The following is a 20,563-nucleotide window of genomic DNA, read 5'->3' as shown; positions in this document are numbered from 1 at the left end:
TGAAACAAAGTAATTAATATGTGAATAAACAGATGAAAGAAAGAATAGATTGTTAGTAAATGAATATGTCTGTAGGGGAATAAAAGGAATACCGGGTTACGCTGTAGAGTAAAGAGTGATTTCCCTTCAGACACAGAAACAAGAGTTTGAGCATCGACAAGAGAACACGTGTTAACCCCGGTTGGACACATGTAGAGCCTGCATGTAAATTCTCCCCTCGTGAAATAATGTCGGACGAACCAGATTAGAACTCTAGACTGATTGATTCCCCCTACTCAGCCGGTAAACCCACTATTGAAGTGAGTAACGTTTTAGTGTGTTGTTCGGTATTGCAGTGTTGTCATTTGTTCGTGTTTGTCAATAAATATTTGTCTATTGTACTTGTGTTACATTTAGTATTTATTTATGCTTGTAGGTAGTTTTGTTTGAACCTTAACACCTACCACAGTGGTGACCCCAACTAGCAACATAGGATACGCATAGCAACATGTGCCTTTTTTATTTAATAAGAAAGGGAAAACGCGTAAATTCAAAATTTATTTCTTCTTTTCTTTTTAAAGAAATAATCCCTAACATGAATTCCGGCGTCAAAGTAGTTAAAATTAAAATTAGGATTGACGTACGAGTCAAGTAAATTTATAAAAAAAAAAAAAAAAAACATTTTCATATGCAAGTTAATTAGAAAAATAAAGACTTGTTACGTTTTTGTGCCGAGATTTATCTTATACACGCATCGGTATGTATACATTTTTCTTGTTAAAGCATATAAATATAGTCGACCGATTTCTTCCTCAACTCGCGCTTGGTGCCTGTCTCGTGATTGGCTGATGTACACACTACGTCACAATCTGCCTTCCTCTTTTTCTGCTACTACTATTACTAATATTTAGTGTATGGTGTCGCCCAGCTAAGTGTCGCTGTAGGAAAGACAACAAAAAAAAAACAAGAAAAAACAAACATATAAAAAATAATCACAAACTGATTGGAAATGGCGTCGCCTACATGCAGATATATTGCACAGCTGGATTTATATTTGAGGCAGAAGGCGATTAATAATGGGGCGACTAATAAGTTTTGCCACGTGACAGCTATTTTACCTCAGGATGTTATCACTGAGGTGAGAGAGTTAATTATATCTCTGTATAACACAAAGCAACAAAACTTTTTGGTTAAAACGTCAAGCAGAGGTTCGCTAGTCACAAGTTGAGTCGAGTAGAGTTTGTTGTTCACAACACTAGATACACGTCGACGTTCTCTATTCGCATGTCTTAAACGCTTCTCTCACTTCTCCCAGCGATTCGCCTTTTATAATGTTTCGGGCACACCCAATTTGCATTTGACTGCTCGAGATCTATGTATGACCGGAGGCTTTAAAAGACAACAGCCACCATCTTGGCCTCTTTTTTTTCTTTTTCTGTCTTTCAGCTGCTGAGACAGATTCTCGCAGTTTCTGAGGTAGGTCCTCTCTATGTCTATCACACTCCTTCCTAATCTCATGATCACAGAAATGGCAATGAGGTGGTGACCGGTTGCTTCTCCTAAGGGGAACAATGCATGCCTCTTCTTCGTGGACTGGGGGTTGAAGAATACCACTTCCGCTGGGAGGTTACTGAGTCACCATCTGAGGGAGCTGCTGTGAACCAGAACGATGTCTCACTGGTAGCAGTGATTGTGTTGTCGGCTGTAAGTCCTTAATGTGACGGGGTACACCGTTGACACACACTGCTTGCTTGCTGATCACTTCAGTGATGCATCCAAGTCCATACCGAGTCGTACATTTGCCGCGTAGGTTCTTGATCCAGACAACATCCCCTTTTTCCAGCCTCCCTCCAGTTACTTTCGTCTCAGGTACTGGGTTCGTTTCTATGCTTTTCACCCTAACATGATACCTGTACAATGTGTCGGCCAGTGCTGTAGAGGATGATAGAGCATACTTTGGGGTCACGTATAAATAAACTGCTTCAGACACAACACAGCCTGTTCTGGCAGCGATAGTTTTGACAGTCCTGTGGTTCTGCTCAATAATCCTATTCCCACTCGGTACTTAGGCACATCGGAACCGCAGATGTACTCCTCAGCCATCAGCAAACTTTCTGAATTATTCATTGGTGAAAGTTGTGCCGTTGTCAGTATTGTTGAGACACTTGTAGTCTGTCTAAACTGTACGAACGAACTGACTAAACCAAGATGGCCGACTCCTATTTATATCACCACAAGCAAGGGAGGTAACCATGTAACTGAAGCAAGGGAGGTAACCAATGTCTACATTAACATTGCTGCTGTCCTCAAGTGAATAATTTATTTCTGATTTAACAAGTCCCTTAGAAGCTCAGACGAAGCTCCTGCCTTGGTCAAACAATCAGAGACCTGATCACAACCCTTGATCCATTCTATCTGTATCTCTCCTCTACTCTTCATTTCCTTCAGCCTTGCTACATCTATTCTCAATCGTCGATCGCTTACCAGATTGTTGGAATTCAATGTCTCCACAAGTGATGCATTATCTGTCTTGCAGAGAACGTCTGGCAATTTAGATAACTGAAATACCTCTTGTATCATAACCGCAGTCAAAACACCAGCATCAGCTCCCTCATTCAGAGCAAGAGTCTCTGAGGCCAATGGGCTTTTTGTCACTCTGTCCAATTTCTTTGACGCCCAACACATGGGGGCCATTTTGTCAGTACTTCCTCCAATAAAGACAACAAAACCACCCTGTGAAGATCCATCTTCCAGACTGGCATAAGAGGCATCAGTATAACACAAAATGTGTAAATCTGAGGGCTTTCCCAATTTTGGAAATGTTATAGAACCCTTCTTGGATTTCAATTTTGATAAGGCTTTATTCGCCTCAAATAAGGCTTTTACTTTGGGATGCTTTCCAGTGTTGCTCATTTTACACACATCAAAAGCTATATCAGGGCGTGTTTGAGTTGAAACCCACATCATCTGACCTGCAAGTCTCTTCAACTCATGCTTTTCTTCTTCATTCAGTTCATCATTTTTCCTCAGTATCCTCCCTTTGCTTATTTCTATTGGAGATATGGAAGATACATATAGATCTTGTTCTACAGTGATCCCATTTTCCTGTTGATTAACATTCAGTCCAACATATTTGAATGTTCCACTTTCATGAGATCCCACCTTAAATTTTTCTTTCAATGTTGCAATCACATCCCTTTCAAACTCTGTGTTTCCACAGAAAACAAAATCATCCACGTGCATAGCAAGAATTCCAGTCAAATTTCCTTTAATATCATGCCACAAAAACAATGCATTATCATAAGCACTTGCTACTCCTTTTAATTCAATCAAAGCCTGAGTAACTCTCTTGTACCATGCCCGTGGAGCATCATTCAATCCATAGATGCATCTTTTTAATTTCCACACTTGAGATTTAGGACAAACATCAGATGGTGGCCTCAGGTACACATCTCTCTCTAAAATACCACCTTGCAAAAAGGCTGAGGTAAAATCTATGGTCTGCAGCATCCAATTCTTTATTGATGCGGTTAGCATGACCATTCGCATAGCTTCACGGCTACATGTTGGGGAGTCCGTTTTCAGATTACTATTTTCTTCATAGCCTCGTGCTACAAGGCGAGCTTTCATTGTTTTCTGATTATCCTTGAATTTTTCAGTAATCACCCATCTTGTGGATATTGTTTTTTGACCTGTGTATGGCACACATTCAAATACTTCATAGGTGTTCATGTTTTTTATTTCTTTATGCTTGGCATCCATTACAGCTTTCGACTGCTCTTGTTCAGCGGTGAGCAGGACTACATTTTCCTGTTCAGTATATTGGGGCACTTCTCTCCAATGATCAATATGATTCCAGTTGATACAAACTTGATCCTCGTTTTCATCCTCAGGTTCTATATTGATCCAATGACTATATTTGCCAGTTGATTTAGGCTGTACTGACATAACCTTTCCTTTCTTCCACTCCCCACTTCCATTTATTTTATAAGTTATGGTCTTATTTCGGCCAGGTTTTTCAGTCTTATCTCTTAAACTGGTAGAACTATCAACAACTTCTTCTCTGTCTATATCTTCACTTTCTACCACTTGATTCTGCAACTCCTCCTCCTCAACTGAAAGGTATTCATTCTTCCCTTCTGTAGTGTTTCCCAGCATTTCAGCTTTTTTTTGTTCTTTTTTCGTTGTTTTTATTCACTTTCATCAATTGGCACGGATGCATCCTATAAAATGCTCCGCCATGTCTGATTAAGACAAACTGGCCTTCTCTGCCTAACACTTTTGCTGGACCACGCCATCCTTTAAAACCCTGCCTCCGATAATAGATTTGGTCTCCGGTAGCATAATCTTCATCAGCATAAGTTCTGACATTAGACCTGAGAGCTCTCCTAATTCTCTCACTGGACTCAGCTTCCAAAAAGTTTCTCCTTGCACTATGGAGAGCATTTAAATTTTTTCTCACCATGTCACTTGTAGTAGAGGACTCCATAGCAGGTAACTGGTCTGTCAGAATTGAGGGTGTATTTACATTGAAACCGAATACAAGTTCATTTGGACTGTGTCCAGAGTAATTGAGGAGGGCATTTTTTGCACAAATAGCCCATGCCAAGGCAATTTCAGGTTCACACTTCTCATCGTCAATTGTTTTTTTCATTGCCTCAGCAACTATCAAATTATGACGTTCTACAGTACCGTTTCTGAATGGACTTTCTGCGGCAGTAGTACAGGTCTCTATGTTGAGTTTTTCATTCATCTGTCTATAGTGTTCGTTGTTGAATTCACCCCCATTATCACTCAGAAAACGAACAGGAGATCCGAAATAGGTAATCCACATCATAAAGATGTTTTTGATGATCTCCTCCTTCTTCTTTGTTTTGATCAATGTTGCCGCTGAATACCTGGTAGCGGCATCAATGAGATGTAGTATCCACACCTCATTGTGGATGAACTCTTTCAAATCCATGCAAACTGTGTGATTAAATCTATTGCCAAGAGGCAATCCCACAACCGGTCGCAGTGGAGCTTAAGGCAAATTTGACAGTTTTCACAAACCTCCTCAATCGCCTTTATAAATTCCTTGTCATTGAATTTGCCACTTTTTTTAACCAAGGAAACAAGTTTTTCCTTCGAGGCATGAGCAAACTGTCGATGAAGTTTTTCTGCTTTTTTTTTTTTTCTGTGAAAGAACACTGACCAAAATTCTGAACATGTAATACAATGTTCTTAGTACCACTATGATCCAACAACTTATTTGTTAAGGGGAGACAATAGTGCCCTGAAGTTGTGGTCTTTAGTTCAATACATTTATCAAAAATCCAGCACATATCTTTCCGGAAATCTATCACTATTCCTGCTGTCTTCATTGATTTGTGACTTAATAGAAGAGGCAAGTCGTTTTTCACAATATCTGCTTCGATATAAACTCTTATAGCTCCGAGTGTAGTTTTGACAGTCCTGTGGTTCTGCTCAATAATCCTATTCCCGCTCGGTACTTAGGCACATCGGAACCGCAGATGTACTCCTCAGCCATCAGCAAACTTTCTGAATTATTCATTGGTGAAAGTTGTGCCGTTGTCAGTATCTCCGTTGTGGGGGGGGGGGGCACGTTCAAGGAAGATGCATTTTAGCTAATGAATGACTGCTGCCGTATCTTGCTGGCGGACTGGCCGCCATATCATAAACCTAGATGAGCCACAGTCAATAAGCATTAGGTAATCCTCACCGTTGTGGTGAGTAACATCTATCGGCTCCAGTGGCTCTTTATGTCCAGTTTTCATTTTTCCCAGCAAACGGATGCCAGGTCGATGGATTGGCAAGCCATGCAGCTCTCAACCACTCTTTTAACGTCTGCTTTTTGTACTTCAGGATCATCCAACTTAGCAAAATACAAGGTTCGCTTGATCCCTGGATGTCCACTTTGGTGGTGGACTTCCTTGATTCGATCAAACTGAGCAGAACATGCGGCTGCGGCGCAGGCCAGTTGTATGGGTTTGATGGTTCTTCTAGTGGCGTCAATCCATCTGCGGGAAACTCTTATTAAACAATCGGCCTTGTTCAGGCTGGATCTGACCAGGGAGATTTCCATCGACAGTGCATATTCTTTTCTGATCCTCATGATGGTATCGAGCCGCTGTTGGATGAGCATTTCGCTCGTAGCTTTAGTTTGCACACTGGCCCTCCCAGTAAGGGTGTCTGAAATTCACTTGTAGATGCAGACAGAATCTGTAAACAGCCACAGGGTAGTCAACTTCCAGAGGATTGCCAAGTTTATCCCCTTGATGACGGCATCAAGCTCTGCCAGGTTTATATGCTGGGAGTCCCGTTCTGGGCGTAACCAGCAGGCATCTTCCACCACAGCCCCATCATAGACTATTGATACGCCCGTGGCAAGAGAGCTCGCATCAACCCACATACTCAGGTCCCAGCTGTCGATGCACCATCTGCCCCATGCAGGGTCCTCCTTGCGCACTCTGGTGAGGACTTCCTCCAGCATTGTGTTGAGAGGAGCGTCGTGTACCACATTGTCTCATCCAGTGGTGACCTCAGACACTCTCCTCTTTATGAACGCCACCACAACATGAAGCCAGCCACTCACAGGGAGGTGTCCAACCAATTTTCTGCACCAAGAAAATATGTTTCTTTGCGTGAAATTGCAGGGCATGTCTAGGACTTCATTTCCTCATTTCCAATGCAGGACGCCATCTACTCCCCGGACCTGTAAACCAAGCACCTGTGCGCCATCCTGTAGTCTTTCCGGCTCCTTACTGAGAAGTCCAAAGTTGCAGAGATGCTCCTCTACACGCGTCGTGGATACAACTCCTTCATTCACGTACACATCATCAATACATGCAGATGTTGCCAGCCTCATGCGCTTATCCTGAGTCAGAATGGTGTCAACAATCGTTTGCATAATTGATGGAACCACATTGAATCCAAACCTCATACGGGTTAAACAGTATCTCTTTCCTTTAATCAGAGCTGTCTGATAAGGCCATAGTGACTGGTCTACACGCACTTGAAAATCTGCCTTCTGAAGATCAAGTACGCACCCATTAGACCCTGCTTTTCACCATTCCCGTAATTTATCAGTGCACACGTCTGCGCGGGCCATAAAGGGGTTCACGTGTTTATTTAACTCCCTATAATCAAGCACCAGCCTCACTTTTTGTTTGTTTGGCTGGACGACCGCCATTAGTGGGATTAAACACTTTGGAGGCCCCAATGCCTTCTCAGGATGAGGAACCAGCCATCCATTGTCGATCCAGGTCTGTAGTTCCCTGTCATACTCTACGCAAGCTCCTGGGGAAATCTTGTACTCTGGCACTCTATTGAACAAATTCTCTGGCGGTTGCTTGTCCGACCACTTCCAAGCCACAGTCCAGGATTTCGTGCACTGGTCGAACTCCGCATGAAAATCAGGCTTATCTAAGGTGAGTGCCACGCAAACGCACTCTTTGCATTGGGAGAACGTCACATTCCCGGCTCCATCTAGTACATCTCCACCCAGTTGCACAATTGCATCCATTCCTAAGAATAAATCATAACCAAGTAGCTCCTTGTCAATAATCAGAGCTTGCACAGCTACTTCAGGCCTGCTACTGATGCTTACGTGGATGACACCTTCTCTGCAAGAGGACAACGAGCTCCTGCCTACAGTCAGCACCGGAGTTCTTGTCTTTTTCCACGTGTCACAATGTTCTTTGTGCACAAGTGTCTGGGATCAACTGGTCTCCACAAGCGCATGACACTCACACCCATTAACATGTACAGGTAGCGCCTTGTTTAATGACGATCTGGAGAGAAGACTGGCATTGTAACTTCCTCCCTTAGCCTGTTTCCCAGACAGGCGCAAGCCAGGTATCCCTGGTTTTCGCATTTGTGACACCGCGGTCAGCTAAGCTTCTGGATTGTTGACTGCGATGAAAGGCAATCATGGGTCCAATGGTTTGGCCCCCTGCATCTGAAGCAGTTAACACTTCTGGTGTTCTTGCTAGCTGTAGGCAGTGATGTAGATGCACATGCTGTAGAATAATCAAAAGAACCGTAGTAGTCAATAACAACAACAATAATAATAATAATAATAATAATAGCAGCAACACTTACCAAGGGTTCAGCTTATGCACAAGACTGACACCAGATTGAGCTGATTGTATTTATGTACAAGCATATCCAATCAGGTGATTCAGCCAATCATAATCCAAAGAATAGACTGGCCCATGTGTGCACAATGGAATCTCCCATTGTGCCATAAATAGTTCTCCTTTTTCATGAGAGGTAACTTTAGTCTTTGCCAAGTTATCCACAACTTGAACGCTGACCGAAAGTCCACCACACAATCCAATATGGCGCTACGAACAGGATTCGAGATAGAAGATTGGGAAGACTATTTCCTCAAAGCAGGCATTGCTGCCGATTCCGCCAAGAGCTACGCTGCAACTTTTGTGAGGGAAAAACTGAGGAAAGAAAACCTTCAAGTAATGGATCGAGCCATGCTAAGAGAATTGGAAATCACAACAATGGGAGAAGCTCTGTCTATCCTTCGACAAGCCAAGGAACCCACTACCCAGACCACCTATGCTAAGGCACCAGCTGCCAGGCCTCCCCAACTGCATCTCGAAATGACCCCTCAACAATTCAGAAAATTTCGGATTGATTGGGAAGTATTCACCAGAATAACGGACATGCCAACTTCTCGGGCCAATATCCAGTTATACAGTTGCGCTGATGAATCCGTCCAAAACGCAATCATAAATACGTACCCTAAGTTCTTCACCACCAACCCAGACAAGCTGCTAGAGATGACAGAAGCATTGGTAACTCAAAAATCAAATCCCATGGTCCATCGGATGACATTTGCATCTATATCACAGCATGAAGATGAACCCATCCAACAATACCTTATTCGTCTTAGATCCACGGCCATAGACTGTAATTTCTCATGCCCCAACTGCGATCACGACCTGTCCGACATTTACATCAAGGACCAATTTATCAAAGGGATATCGAATGATATGCTTCAGACCGATCTACTGGCAAAAGCCGGGTTGCTAAGAACTCTCAACCAAAATATTTGTCATGCTGAGGCATTTGAGTCTGCACTACGGGACCAAACCGCAATGACTGATACCTCAGACATAGCTACAGTCCGGATGTCAATATATCGCAGACAAAAAACAAACAGCGCTGTACGGACTAATATAGGCAATATTCGCACTTGCTCTACTGCTACTCACAACGATAACATTGCTGATAAAGAACCCCGTCAAACCTGCATAGGTTGCGGTAGTCACCAACACGATACTCCAAGGACAAGTGCCCGTCATTTAACATATCCGGCATGGAATCAAATGTGCAACACTTGTTGGAAACTTAACCATTTCTCAGCAGTGTGCCGGACAAAGAAATATCACCCGGCAGTGATAAAAAGTTTTGAAGACCAAGAAGCTCCCATGAATACACTCATGGCCCATATCACATTCGATCAAATGAGGGGCACCATTATGACTGCAGAAGGTGATCTGTTAACTGAAATAAATGCATCAGTAATCCCATTCTCACCAAAACCAGATCCCAGACAAGCTGTCAATATCCCTAGGAGTCGTAGTACAATGCTAAAGGTTTTTCCCGACAGTGGTGCCACCATTTGCCTTGGGGGACCAAAGCATTTAATCAAAATGGGCCTCACAGAGATTAGTCTTGTCCAATCAAGAAAGATCATATGAACAGTTGGAGGTTTCACACTCATGTGTCAGGGTTGGCTACCAGTTGAGTTTGTGGTCAGAGGGAAAACAACTAAACAAGCCCTCTACATATGCAAGGGCATACAACGGCTTTATCTCAGCAGAGCAGCCTGCATCGATGTGAGAATATTGCACAAACATTTTCCAAACCCTTTAGCAGACGAACATGAAGAGGTAGACACCGAGTCTAAAAAGTGTGTAGATCAATTGCCAAATCCTGAATGGGTGTCAGCGGCACAACATCGCGAGGAAATGCTCCACCACTGCAATGCAAAAATAGTAAAAAGATACAATAAATATACCCACAACCTTCCACCGTTACAAGCTGGTGACACCGTAGCCATCCAAAATCCAGTCAATCGCAGATGGAACACAATGGGCAAAATCATCAGTTCTCTACCAGATCGGCAATACCGAATCAGGGTTAACGGATCCAGAAGGATCACACTTAGGAACCGCCGTTTCCTCAGAAAATGCGAACTCAAGCCTGCACCAACCCCAATACCAAGTGCAACACTAGGACCAACAATTCCCTCAAGCGATACTACATTCTTGCATCTCCCACTGTCTCCCTGTAATAGCACACACACAGAAACCAAACCCCAACAACAAACCCACATATATCCCCACGCTTTCGATCATCAAGGATTCCCCAAGCTCTTTCTAGGTTACTACCACACAACAAACTAGGCCTAAAAGAGAGATACACCTCTCATACAACCCAGCCTACTCGTGGGGGGGGGGAAGAGGGGAGATGTAGAATAATCAAAAGAACTGTAGTAGTCAATAACAACAACAATAATAATAATAATAATAATAATAGCAGCAACACTTACCAAGGGTCCAGCTTATGCACAAGACTGACACCAGATTGAGCTGGACTGAGGGCTTGTATTTATGTACAAGCATATCCAATCAGGTGATTCAGCCAATCATAATCCAAAGAATAGACTGGCCCATGTGTGCACAATGGAATCTCCCATTGTGCCATAAATAGTTCTCCTCTTTCATGAGAGGTAACTTTAGTCTTTGCCAAGTTATCCACAACTTGAACGCTGACCGAAAGTCCACTACACAATCCAATACATGCGGCCTCTCGAGGTTGCACCACGGCGACGACCTCCTCATCTCTGGTATCCATCAGCATGGTATGAGCCCTCTCAAGCAGCTCTTTCAATGACAGCTTGTTCATTCAGGTTGAGGCTCGCAAAAGTCCCTTTGCATGGCATGGCAATACATCTCACGAGCCGCACCCTTCAGCCACAGTGGCAGTACTCACTCCACCTTGGTTACCTCACACAGCTCACATGTTAACTCTACATCCTTTAGCCATTCTACTATTGGAACGTCCATTGCTGTGCCACTGAACTCGAGGATGAGTCGGAAGTCAAACTGTCTTAGAGCCATGACTAGAATGCAGCCGAAATAGCTTGTATCAGAAGTCTTCATCTAATGCAAAGCAACAAAACTTTTTGGCTAAAACGTCAAGCAGAGTTTCGCTAGTCACAAGTTGAGTCGAGTAAAGTTTGTTGTTCACAACACAAGATACACGTCGACGTTCTCTATTCGCATGTCTTAAACACTTCTCCAACTCCTCCCAGCGACTCGCCTTTTATAATGTCTCGGCACACCCAATTTGCATATACCACACAAGACTGCTTGAGATCTACGCATGACCGAAAGCTTTAAAAGACAACAGCCGTCATCTTGGCCTCTTTTTTTCTTTTTCTATCCTTCAGCCTGCTGCTGAGACAGATTCTCACTCGTTTCTGAGGTAGGTCCTCTCTATGTCTCCCACAGAGAAACCATATGACATTCTCTGGGAAAGAGTAACAACGGCTGTGTCAGTTTCTGCGCACAGGCGAATCTCACAATTATTAGAACAGGAAACTCTGGGGGATAGCACACCGTCACAAGTTGCACCAATTCTTAGGCTTAGTAACCTTTCATCATAAGTTCCTTCCCTACTGTGCACAAGTACTTTTACCATTGACAACTTTGTTGACAAATGTAAAGGACTTCGACACTGCACTTTCAGAGCATGCAGTAGGATCAACAGGATCAAGGCTGTGTTGCAGGAGACTGTCAAATTATCTCACATTCAATCCAATTATGAACTTTGCCTTGCTGTCTTCCTTGGACAAATGTTCTCCCAACGCAATTCGCCAGATGGATCATATCTTCCAATTTACATTGGATATCCGGCACGAGCAAGAATGGCCAACCACAGACGACACCACCAGAAAGGAGTCAGTGGACATGAAAGCATGTTCCCTCTTACATGTGGGTAAAAAACACCCATGGAGAGGAAGAACCCTAATCCTACCTTACACGGCAGAGCCAATCCACAAAAGTAAGAACTCTAATCCTACTTTATACGGTAGAGTCAATCCACAATAGTGAGACAAGTACATCGGATTCTAAATCAATCCTGATATTTTTTTTACACACACAGAGGGATGCCATTCAAACCACCAGACATCATGCCAGCAGATATGATACTGGAGAAAATGTCCCCGAGAAAGAAAAAATAAATAAATATAAAGACACAGTCAGGTGACACATTTTAAAAATTTTGTGTCTTATGTAAATAAAATTAAACATTTTTTCAGGTACTCCATATTTTGGGGAGGAGTACTGTAGGGGAATAAAAGGAACAACACCGGGTTACGCTGTAGAGTAAAGAGTGTTTTCCCTTGAGACACAGAGACAAGAGAGAACGAGTTTGAGCATCGACAAGAGAACACGTGTTAACCTCCATGGGCAATAACACCCACAGGGGAGACTGAGTTTGGATATGTGTAGAGCCTGCATGTAAATTCTCCCCTCGTGAAATAATGTCTGACGAACTAGACTGATTGATTTCCCCACTCAGCCGGTAAACCCACTATTGAAGTGAGTAATGTTTTATTGTGTTGTTCGGTATTGCAGTGTTGTCATTTGTTCGTGTTTGTCAATAAATATTTGTCTATTGTACTTGTGTTACATTTAGTATTTATTTATGCTGGTAGGTAGTTTTGTTTGAACCTTAACACCTACCACATGTCCAATGTCCATGAGTATGGAGGAAAACAAAATATTAAAGAATTCACTTAGTGTTTAATAAATGTCTTGTTAATAAGAAAGAAAGAATGAAAGAAGAGTTCATATATCACAATATGAGTACCAGTTAGACTGTGTATAAGTAGTTATCTAGGTGTTTTATATTAACCAGTAGCTGACATAAACTGCTGGAATATGCCGAATGCTGTCAAATTTTAAAAACGTTAGGAAACAAAAATGATATTCATCAGATAATGATTACAATGAAAAAAAGGGGAAAAACAAGAAAATAAAATATAACAGCAACCTACCATAAGTTTAATGAATAAATATTTTCTTGTTGTTTTGCATAAATAGAAACATTGTTTTTGTGTCTTTTTTTTCAACAGAATTTTGAGGAAAAAATTTGAATGAAGTACACACGTTTATTGCTAAGAAAACTTTGGAATTTCTTTTTTAAGCTAAGAATTTTTGTAAGAATTTTTAGGAAAACTTGATTTTTTTTTTTGCAACTTTTGAATTATAGGTTTTTATTCAAAGGTTGTTAGACATGTTTTGTTTGTTTGTTTTCTTTTTTGTGTATAAAAATGTTTTATTCATTTTTTTTTTCATGGCAAGGAAACTATTAGAAGATAGGATTAGGGTTAGGTAGAGTAGTGGCAAGAGAGCTCGCATCAACCCACATACTCAGGTCCCAGCTGTCGATGCACCATCTGCCCCATGCAGGGTCCTCCTTGCGCACTCTGGTGAGGACTTCCTCCAGCATTGTGTTGAGAGGAGCGTCGTGTACCACATTGTCTCATCCAGTGGTGACCTCAGACACTCTCCTCTTTATGAACGCCACCACAACATGAAGCCAGCCACTCACAGGGAGGTGTCCAACCAATTTTCTGCACCAAGAAAATATGTTTCTTTGCGTGAAATTGCAGGGCATGTCTAGGACTTCATTTCCTCATTTCCAATGCAGGACGCCATCTACTCCCCGGACCTGTAAACCAAGCACCTGTGCGCCATCCTGTAGTCTTTCCGGCTCCTTACTGAGAAGTCCAAAGTTGCAGAGATGCTCCTCTACACGCGTCGTGGATACAACTCCTTCATTCACGTACACATCATCAATACATGCAGATGTTGCCAGCCTCATGCGCTTATCCTGAGTCAGAATGGTGTCAACAATCGTTTGCATAATTGATGGAACCACATTGAATCCAAACCTCATACGGGTTAAACAGTATCTCTTTCCTTTAATCAGAGCTGTCTGATAAGGCCATAGTGACTGGTCTACACGCACTTGAAAATCTGCCTTCTGAAGATCAAGTACGCACCCATTAGACCCTTGAGGAAACCTTTTTTCAAATAACCACATACAGATTCGTTGGGCTACATGCACATGTAAATCATTAACACCTACAAAAAAACTGAACATGCACCTTTTCCCTATTGCAATTAACTATCCAACAAGCCACATGTTGCAGTTGTTTTGGACTCTAAGTTCTCACTTCTATTATCATAGTATTGTGGGTAAGTGGATTTACCTTGAGAAAATCTTCTTTCAAATAAACATCATCTACAATGGCTTCTTTCACCATTTTGCTTCCTGTTGACAAATTGACAGTTGCATGGGTCACATCCGGGAACAGAGTAGTAGAATGGTTGCCCCAAATAATGACGTTTTTCACTTCCTGGGAACTAACGCCACACCGGGCAGCAATCTGAAATAGATTTTTTCAGAATTAAATCCACTCTTTCTGAAAATGAATGTGAATCACTCTTTAGCTTTGGTAGGCAATCATGTAGAGATAGTGTCTTGTCCTCTCACTGATCATCTCACTGGTCAAGAAGGGCATCTGGCCTATAAAAATCTTGCCTTAAATAAGGAAATAACTTCCAAAGAAAATAAGTTCTATTTCAGACTATATTGTAAAAATGATGGACGCTTGCATGACAGATCTGATGAGATTGTTGAGTTTCTTGAGAGAAGCATACTGTGATCAAGAAAACTTGTTGGACTGGAGAGGTAAATTTGCTAGAATGATTGTGGGAAAGAATGCAAGATATTAACAGTATTGGATTAGAAATGAAAAGGGAAGAAGTGATGTAGGTATTTATCTTGCAAAGGAATGGTTGAAGTGATTAAATTTAATCATCTAAGTGAATCAAGTTATTGGTTGGAAAACATGGGAAAAAGTGATAAAAATGAAGGAAAGAAGAATGAATGAAGAAATGGCCAAAAAAAGTATATATTGGGAGTCGGTTTCTTAAATGACAGTATGTAAAATGGATGTTAAATTGAATATAATTCAACTCCACACTGAACTCGGTACCACTCACTCCCTGATTTTCCTCTGCAAACAGACGCCACACTAGACGATTTGAAAATCACCCCTTCTCAGGTACATGCTATTATAAAAAACCTAGACACCTCAAAAGCATGTGGACCAGATCTCATCCCAGCTGTGCTATTAAAAAAATGCTCTGCCGAGGTTGCTCCAGTTCTTTCCAAACTTTACAATAAATGCCTTAACGAATCTTGCTTTCCCGACTGCTGGAAAACCGCCTCTGTGGTACCAGTCTTCAAGAATTCTGGTGAAAGAACTGACCCACTAAATTATCGCCCCATTAGCCTCCTTCAGCTTTTTGACAAAATATTTGAGTCCTTATCAAGCCCTAGTCCAGCACCTAACAGCTGCTAAACTCCTGACTGACAAACAATATGGATTCAGGCAAGCTCGTTCAACAGCAGACATCTTAACTGTAGTTTCTGAACGTATATACTGTTCTTTGAACAAAATAGGGGAGGGTAGAGCGATAGCCCTTGATATATCTAAGGCTTTTGACAGGGTATGGCACGATGGTCTTCTAAGGAAAATTAGATCATATGGAATCACTGAAAGAATTCATAATGTAATTAAATCCTTCTTAAGTAATAGAAAAATCAAAGTTGTCCTTGACGGTCGTACATCTAAACAATGTGACATAAATGCGGGAGTACCTCAGGGGTCTATCCTTGGACCTCTATTATTCCTGATATTCATAAATGACCTCCCTGATAAAATTGTTTCGGAGATGGCTATATTTGCCGATGACACCACTCTCTATAACAGATATGAGGGGAAAACAAATGAACACATATCCAAGGAAATGGCAGAAACACTAGAGGATGACCTCCAATCTGTAGTGGAATGGGGACAAAAATGGATGGTCACATTCAATGCTGCTAAGACTAAGCTTGTTTCCTTCAATAACTACAAGAAACCTTCTCTACCACCAATAGCAATGGTCAAGAACACATTGCCTGAAAGTACTTCTTTTAAACTCCTCGGCCTAACGTTTACAGGGAATATGAACTGGAATAGATACATTGAGAGCATTGCCAAGGCTGCTGTAAGGAAGGTTGGCTCTCTCTACCGTACTAGAAAACTACTTACGCCTGACAGTATCCTATACCTCTATAAGGCCACCATTCGCCCATGTATGGAGTACTGTTGTCACATCTGGGCTGGTGCATCTGCTGCTTGTCTCTCGCTCCTGGACAGGGTTCAAAAGAGAGTCGCCAACCTAATAGGTCCTGAACTGTCATCTAAGCTTCAGCCTCTGTCCCATCGACGAGATGTTGCATCTCTCTGCCTGTTCTACAAATACTTTAATGGTGAATCCTCTGACGAACTGCAAACACTTGTACCTCCCCGACGTAACTACCCCCGACAAGCTACTAAGTCTCATCCCTTTACAGTAGAGATCCCTAGGTGCAAGAAAGCCTTTTACTCCAATAGTTTCTTCCCCAGAACTGCGGGTCTTTGGAACTCCCTTCCGGGATTCTGCTTTCCCAACTGCACTAATATGCAGAAGTTCAAGTGTAATGTTAACAAACATCTTTCTACTCATCTCCCTTCATAATGACCCCGCTAATTAAGTCCCTGATAGTAGCCCCCTGCTTCAAAGTGACACTGTGCCTTGTTTGGGGTGAAAATTGAATAAAAAAAAAAAAAAAAAAATGGCTACAATGTCATTTCTGGCAAATTCATTCAGAAAAGGACCAAAACATGAAAGAAAAAAATTATAAAATCTGTAGTCGAAAGCACAAGCAGGAGCTAATTCTCGCGGTTTGAGATTTTGAAATCCATTTTCTTCCTGTCTTATTCAATCAGAGACGAGCTCTTAGTCACATAACCGAATGTATAAAACGTAAAACTGGCAACAAACTCCCTCTCTTTTCTCCCTGCTGGCAGCAGACCTCGCTGGGTCCCAGGCTAGTGTGAGTACAAACAAGCCAACATGGCTATCTTCAAACACAGACTTACTTCCACGTATGGTACACACACGTACTCTCTTTTTTACCATGGGACTCTCTAATCTCTTGTCCCCAACTACCATCTGCAACACACATATCCACTGAACACTTTTCTCTTTCTTTCTCATTAAACTGGCTTGTCTAATCTACGTCTCCACATCAGAAACTCTTCCCATGACTACTATAAATACAAGTGCGCATGAACACTGTTCTCCTTCAAAAAGCCTTTGTTACGTTATTGTGTTAAGTCTAGAGGTAAAGCACAGTAATCATATACATTCAAAATAGAAAAAGAGTAAAAGAAAAAGAAAGTAGAGAAAAAAAGAGAAAAAAAGAAAAACTTAATTTTTTTATTTATTGCAGACTATTATCCTCATCTTTTTTAGTTGTTGTTTCACGACGTTTCGGCCAACTATTCCTTTGGCCTTCGTCAGGTGGTAACCGTAACGAGATAAGAACTCTGAATCTCCTGACTGCATTCACTGCAATTACTGTTTCCCGTAGTTGTTGTCGTCACACTACTTTTGGCCAAGTAAGCCTCTGGCTGGCTTTGGGTAGAATTGAAACTGCTATCTTCAGACAATTCTTACTTGGAACCGTAGAGATTCAACGTCTATCAACTGCGCCACAGGCCTTGTAGTGAGACGACAACAACTACGGAAGGCAGTAATTGCAATGGATGCAGTCAGAAGATTCAGAGTTCCTATCCCATCGTGGTTACCACCTGATGTAGGCCAGAGGAATAGTTGGCCGAAACGTCGTGAAACAACTAAGAAAAAGAGAATAATAGTCCGCAAGAAATAAAAAAAATTAATAAATAACACTCATCTCAATAATGAATTCCAATTAAAATAATATAAACAAAAACTATTTATAGGCATAAATTTGTCAAAGGGAAATAATTCAGATTCTAGTCTTGCTTTTAGTCTAATATTTATATTTAATAATATTTGAAGATATAATGCCTTTGGTCAAACTAAGAATCAGAATATCTATATTTACCATAAATTGCCAGTTTTCTTGCTGAAGGAGATTTACTTAGGCGTGTGATTCAGATTTCTCTTTTATGGTCTGGAGTTTTTCATTTCTCTTTCTGTCTACGGCCGGAGTTATGACTGTGTTTTGAGGTCACCTAGAGTTGCGTCCCTTCTAACAGCGATTCCTGTACATAACTGACTAGCAGAAGCATTTGACAACTATTTATAGTTGTTGCTGAAGAAAGTTCCAGAAACCAACTAAAAAAAAATACTTTTGTTTAGAACTTTTAGAATACTTTTTCTGTGCTATTTTTAGAAATCTCCAGAAACGCTTAAAAAGACTTTTTTATATTCTAATTTTAAAGTAATATTTTTTGTATTGCATTATATAATATTTTATTATTATTATAATTTATTTGATTATTAATAATTATTTTTATTATATTTTGTTATTATATAATATTTTAAGTATTATTATATTATTATATTTAATTATATTAATAAATATTTTTATTATATTTATATTCATTATTTATTATATTTATATAAACATGAAATGTTATAATATAAAAATGCCTGTCTAATATTCAAACTACGTTTCCACAGAAGAACATTTTCAGCTACTAACCCGTTTCTCTCTTACTAACGGAGATAACCAATAAAGTTGATTTTAAATGAGACTTATTTCATTGTCTTCATCTTTTAACTAAAAGTGTGCCTTGTTGCGGACCAGGATATAAATACCCTAACTCGCTACAAGAAAAAATAATGAAACGAATTGAATGAAAGAAACAAAAAACTCAAATGCTGGAATAAGATAAACATGTCATTTATTTTCTGTTGAGAAATGAAAGTCTTCGGTGTACACGTATTCATTCAGCTGTTGACGACTACGCACGTGGAAGGAAAGGGGAATGCAATAGAGAAACGCGAAGTGGCAAGCCGGCCTGTAGAAAGAGAGGGTTAAGCTCAGTAGAAAGCCGCGCACATGTCTATGTTGATGGACCAAAACCGAAGGGGAGATAGAGCGAGAAAGTAAATCCAGTTCATGGAGAGAGAAAGCATATAAAGTGTACATGTGCTTATCCCACATTACAGTAGCAGGGAAAGTGACGTTAGGGTGCGCGGTCGGTTCGTCGACTCAACAGGTCGAACGCTGGTCCGGACGAAAAAGGCAAGTTGACAGGTTTTGTTGACTTTTATACTGGAGTTAGTGTTCTGGGTGCACATATCTGGTTTTCACTTAAAAAGAAGTGACGTCACAGCTCGGGTGTGTGTGTGTGTGTATGCGCATGAATGTGAGTGTGTGTATGAGGCTGTGTATATGCGTGCGTGTGTGTGTGCATACGTGCGTGCGTACATGTGGGTGTGTATATGTGAGGGAAAACATGTTCGAATAGCCTCTGTGGAAGCTGGATCCTTTGGGGGGGTGCTAAAGGACTGTGTCAATGGGACGTGTGTGTTTTGGTCTGGTCAGGCAATACTCTCATTCTGTAAGTCTCCCATTTAATCTTGGAAAGACAAGTACTTGTAATACTCCCCCCCCCCCCCCAAAAAAAAACATCATTATTTGTTTGTAAACTGGGCTTGTAGTTTTTGTTTTGCAGTGAGAATTCCTTTGCTGCAATACTAAAGAATGGTGTTTCAGTTATCTCAAAGAAAAACCGAAATATGATTTGAAAGATAAAAAGTATAGAAACTTGTACAGATTAGATATAGAAGTTGTTAATATTCAAGTTTTTATAAATTCCAGTCTTGGCTAAGAAATGTACACAATACATTTTGGAGAAAAAGTTTTCAGAAATGCGACTCATCTACTGATTTGATTTTTAAGACAACAAAGATGACGCATCTCCTGCTTTGGCAACATTCTTTCCTACTACTTCTATGCCGTCTTTTTCGAATATTTCATGAACACGTTTAATTCCAATTAAGTGTCATATAGTTTTCACTTGCATCTCACATCATGCTGCAGATTAACATAATAAAAACTGTGAAGATATACAAATAGCTGACTGCCCCATTCCGATATGATTAGAATGACAAAAAAGTAAACATTGCAGATGTCTCAAAAAAAAAAAAAAAAAAACATGAAAAATTTATAAAAATTTCAAAAACAAGAAAACTTTCAGCAAATCAAAAATTGCCAATCACATAGATCACGAAAAGTGGGATAATCAACAATGATTCAAATCCAATCATGCATTTTTAAAACTTAATCAAAACATTACTGAGATTAATTATTTTTGCCAGCACCATTCCCATTCTTAATATTTAATCTACATTTCCACACAAGAACATTTTCACCTACTAACCTGTTTCTTTCTTATTTTCTTATTAACAAAGATAACCAATAAAGTTGCTTTTAAATGTTAGAATGAGATTTCTCAACTTCATATTCTACATTGGTGACCTCTAAATATGCAACCCTTCAGCAGCTTTGTTTGTTTTCTTTGTTTTTCATAGCCTTTAAAAAAAAACTGTCAGTACCGCTAACACTTTGTGTTCCATAAGATGTTTTCCCTTAAAAAAAAACA

The 20,563-nt window shown here is 40.7% G+C and overlaps 1 protein-coding gene across 1 annotated transcript in view; it reads right to left on the bottom strand.

The window, feature by feature from the left end:
• Positions 1-20,563, bottom strand: part of LOC145242448 (malate dehydrogenase, cytoplasmic-like) — a 44,448-nt gene that overhangs the window by 8,717 nt on the left and 15,168 nt on the right. The window contains exon 6 of the mRNA XM_080105505.1: positions 14,294-14,470. Coding sequence (XP_079961631.1) covers positions 14,294-14,470 — 177 coding nt within the window. The remainder of the gene's footprint in view (positions 1-14,293; positions 14,471-20,563) is intronic.

This window comes from Euprymna scolopes, chromosome 21 (assembly GCF_053919585.1).
Source record: "Euprymna scolopes isolate OS-2025 chromosome 21, ASM5391958v1, whole genome shotgun sequence".
Lineage (NCBI taxonomy): Eukaryota > Metazoa > Mollusca > Cephalopoda > Sepiida > Sepiolidae > Euprymna > Euprymna scolopes.
This window is presented reverse-complemented; position numbering and strand designations above follow the sequence as displayed.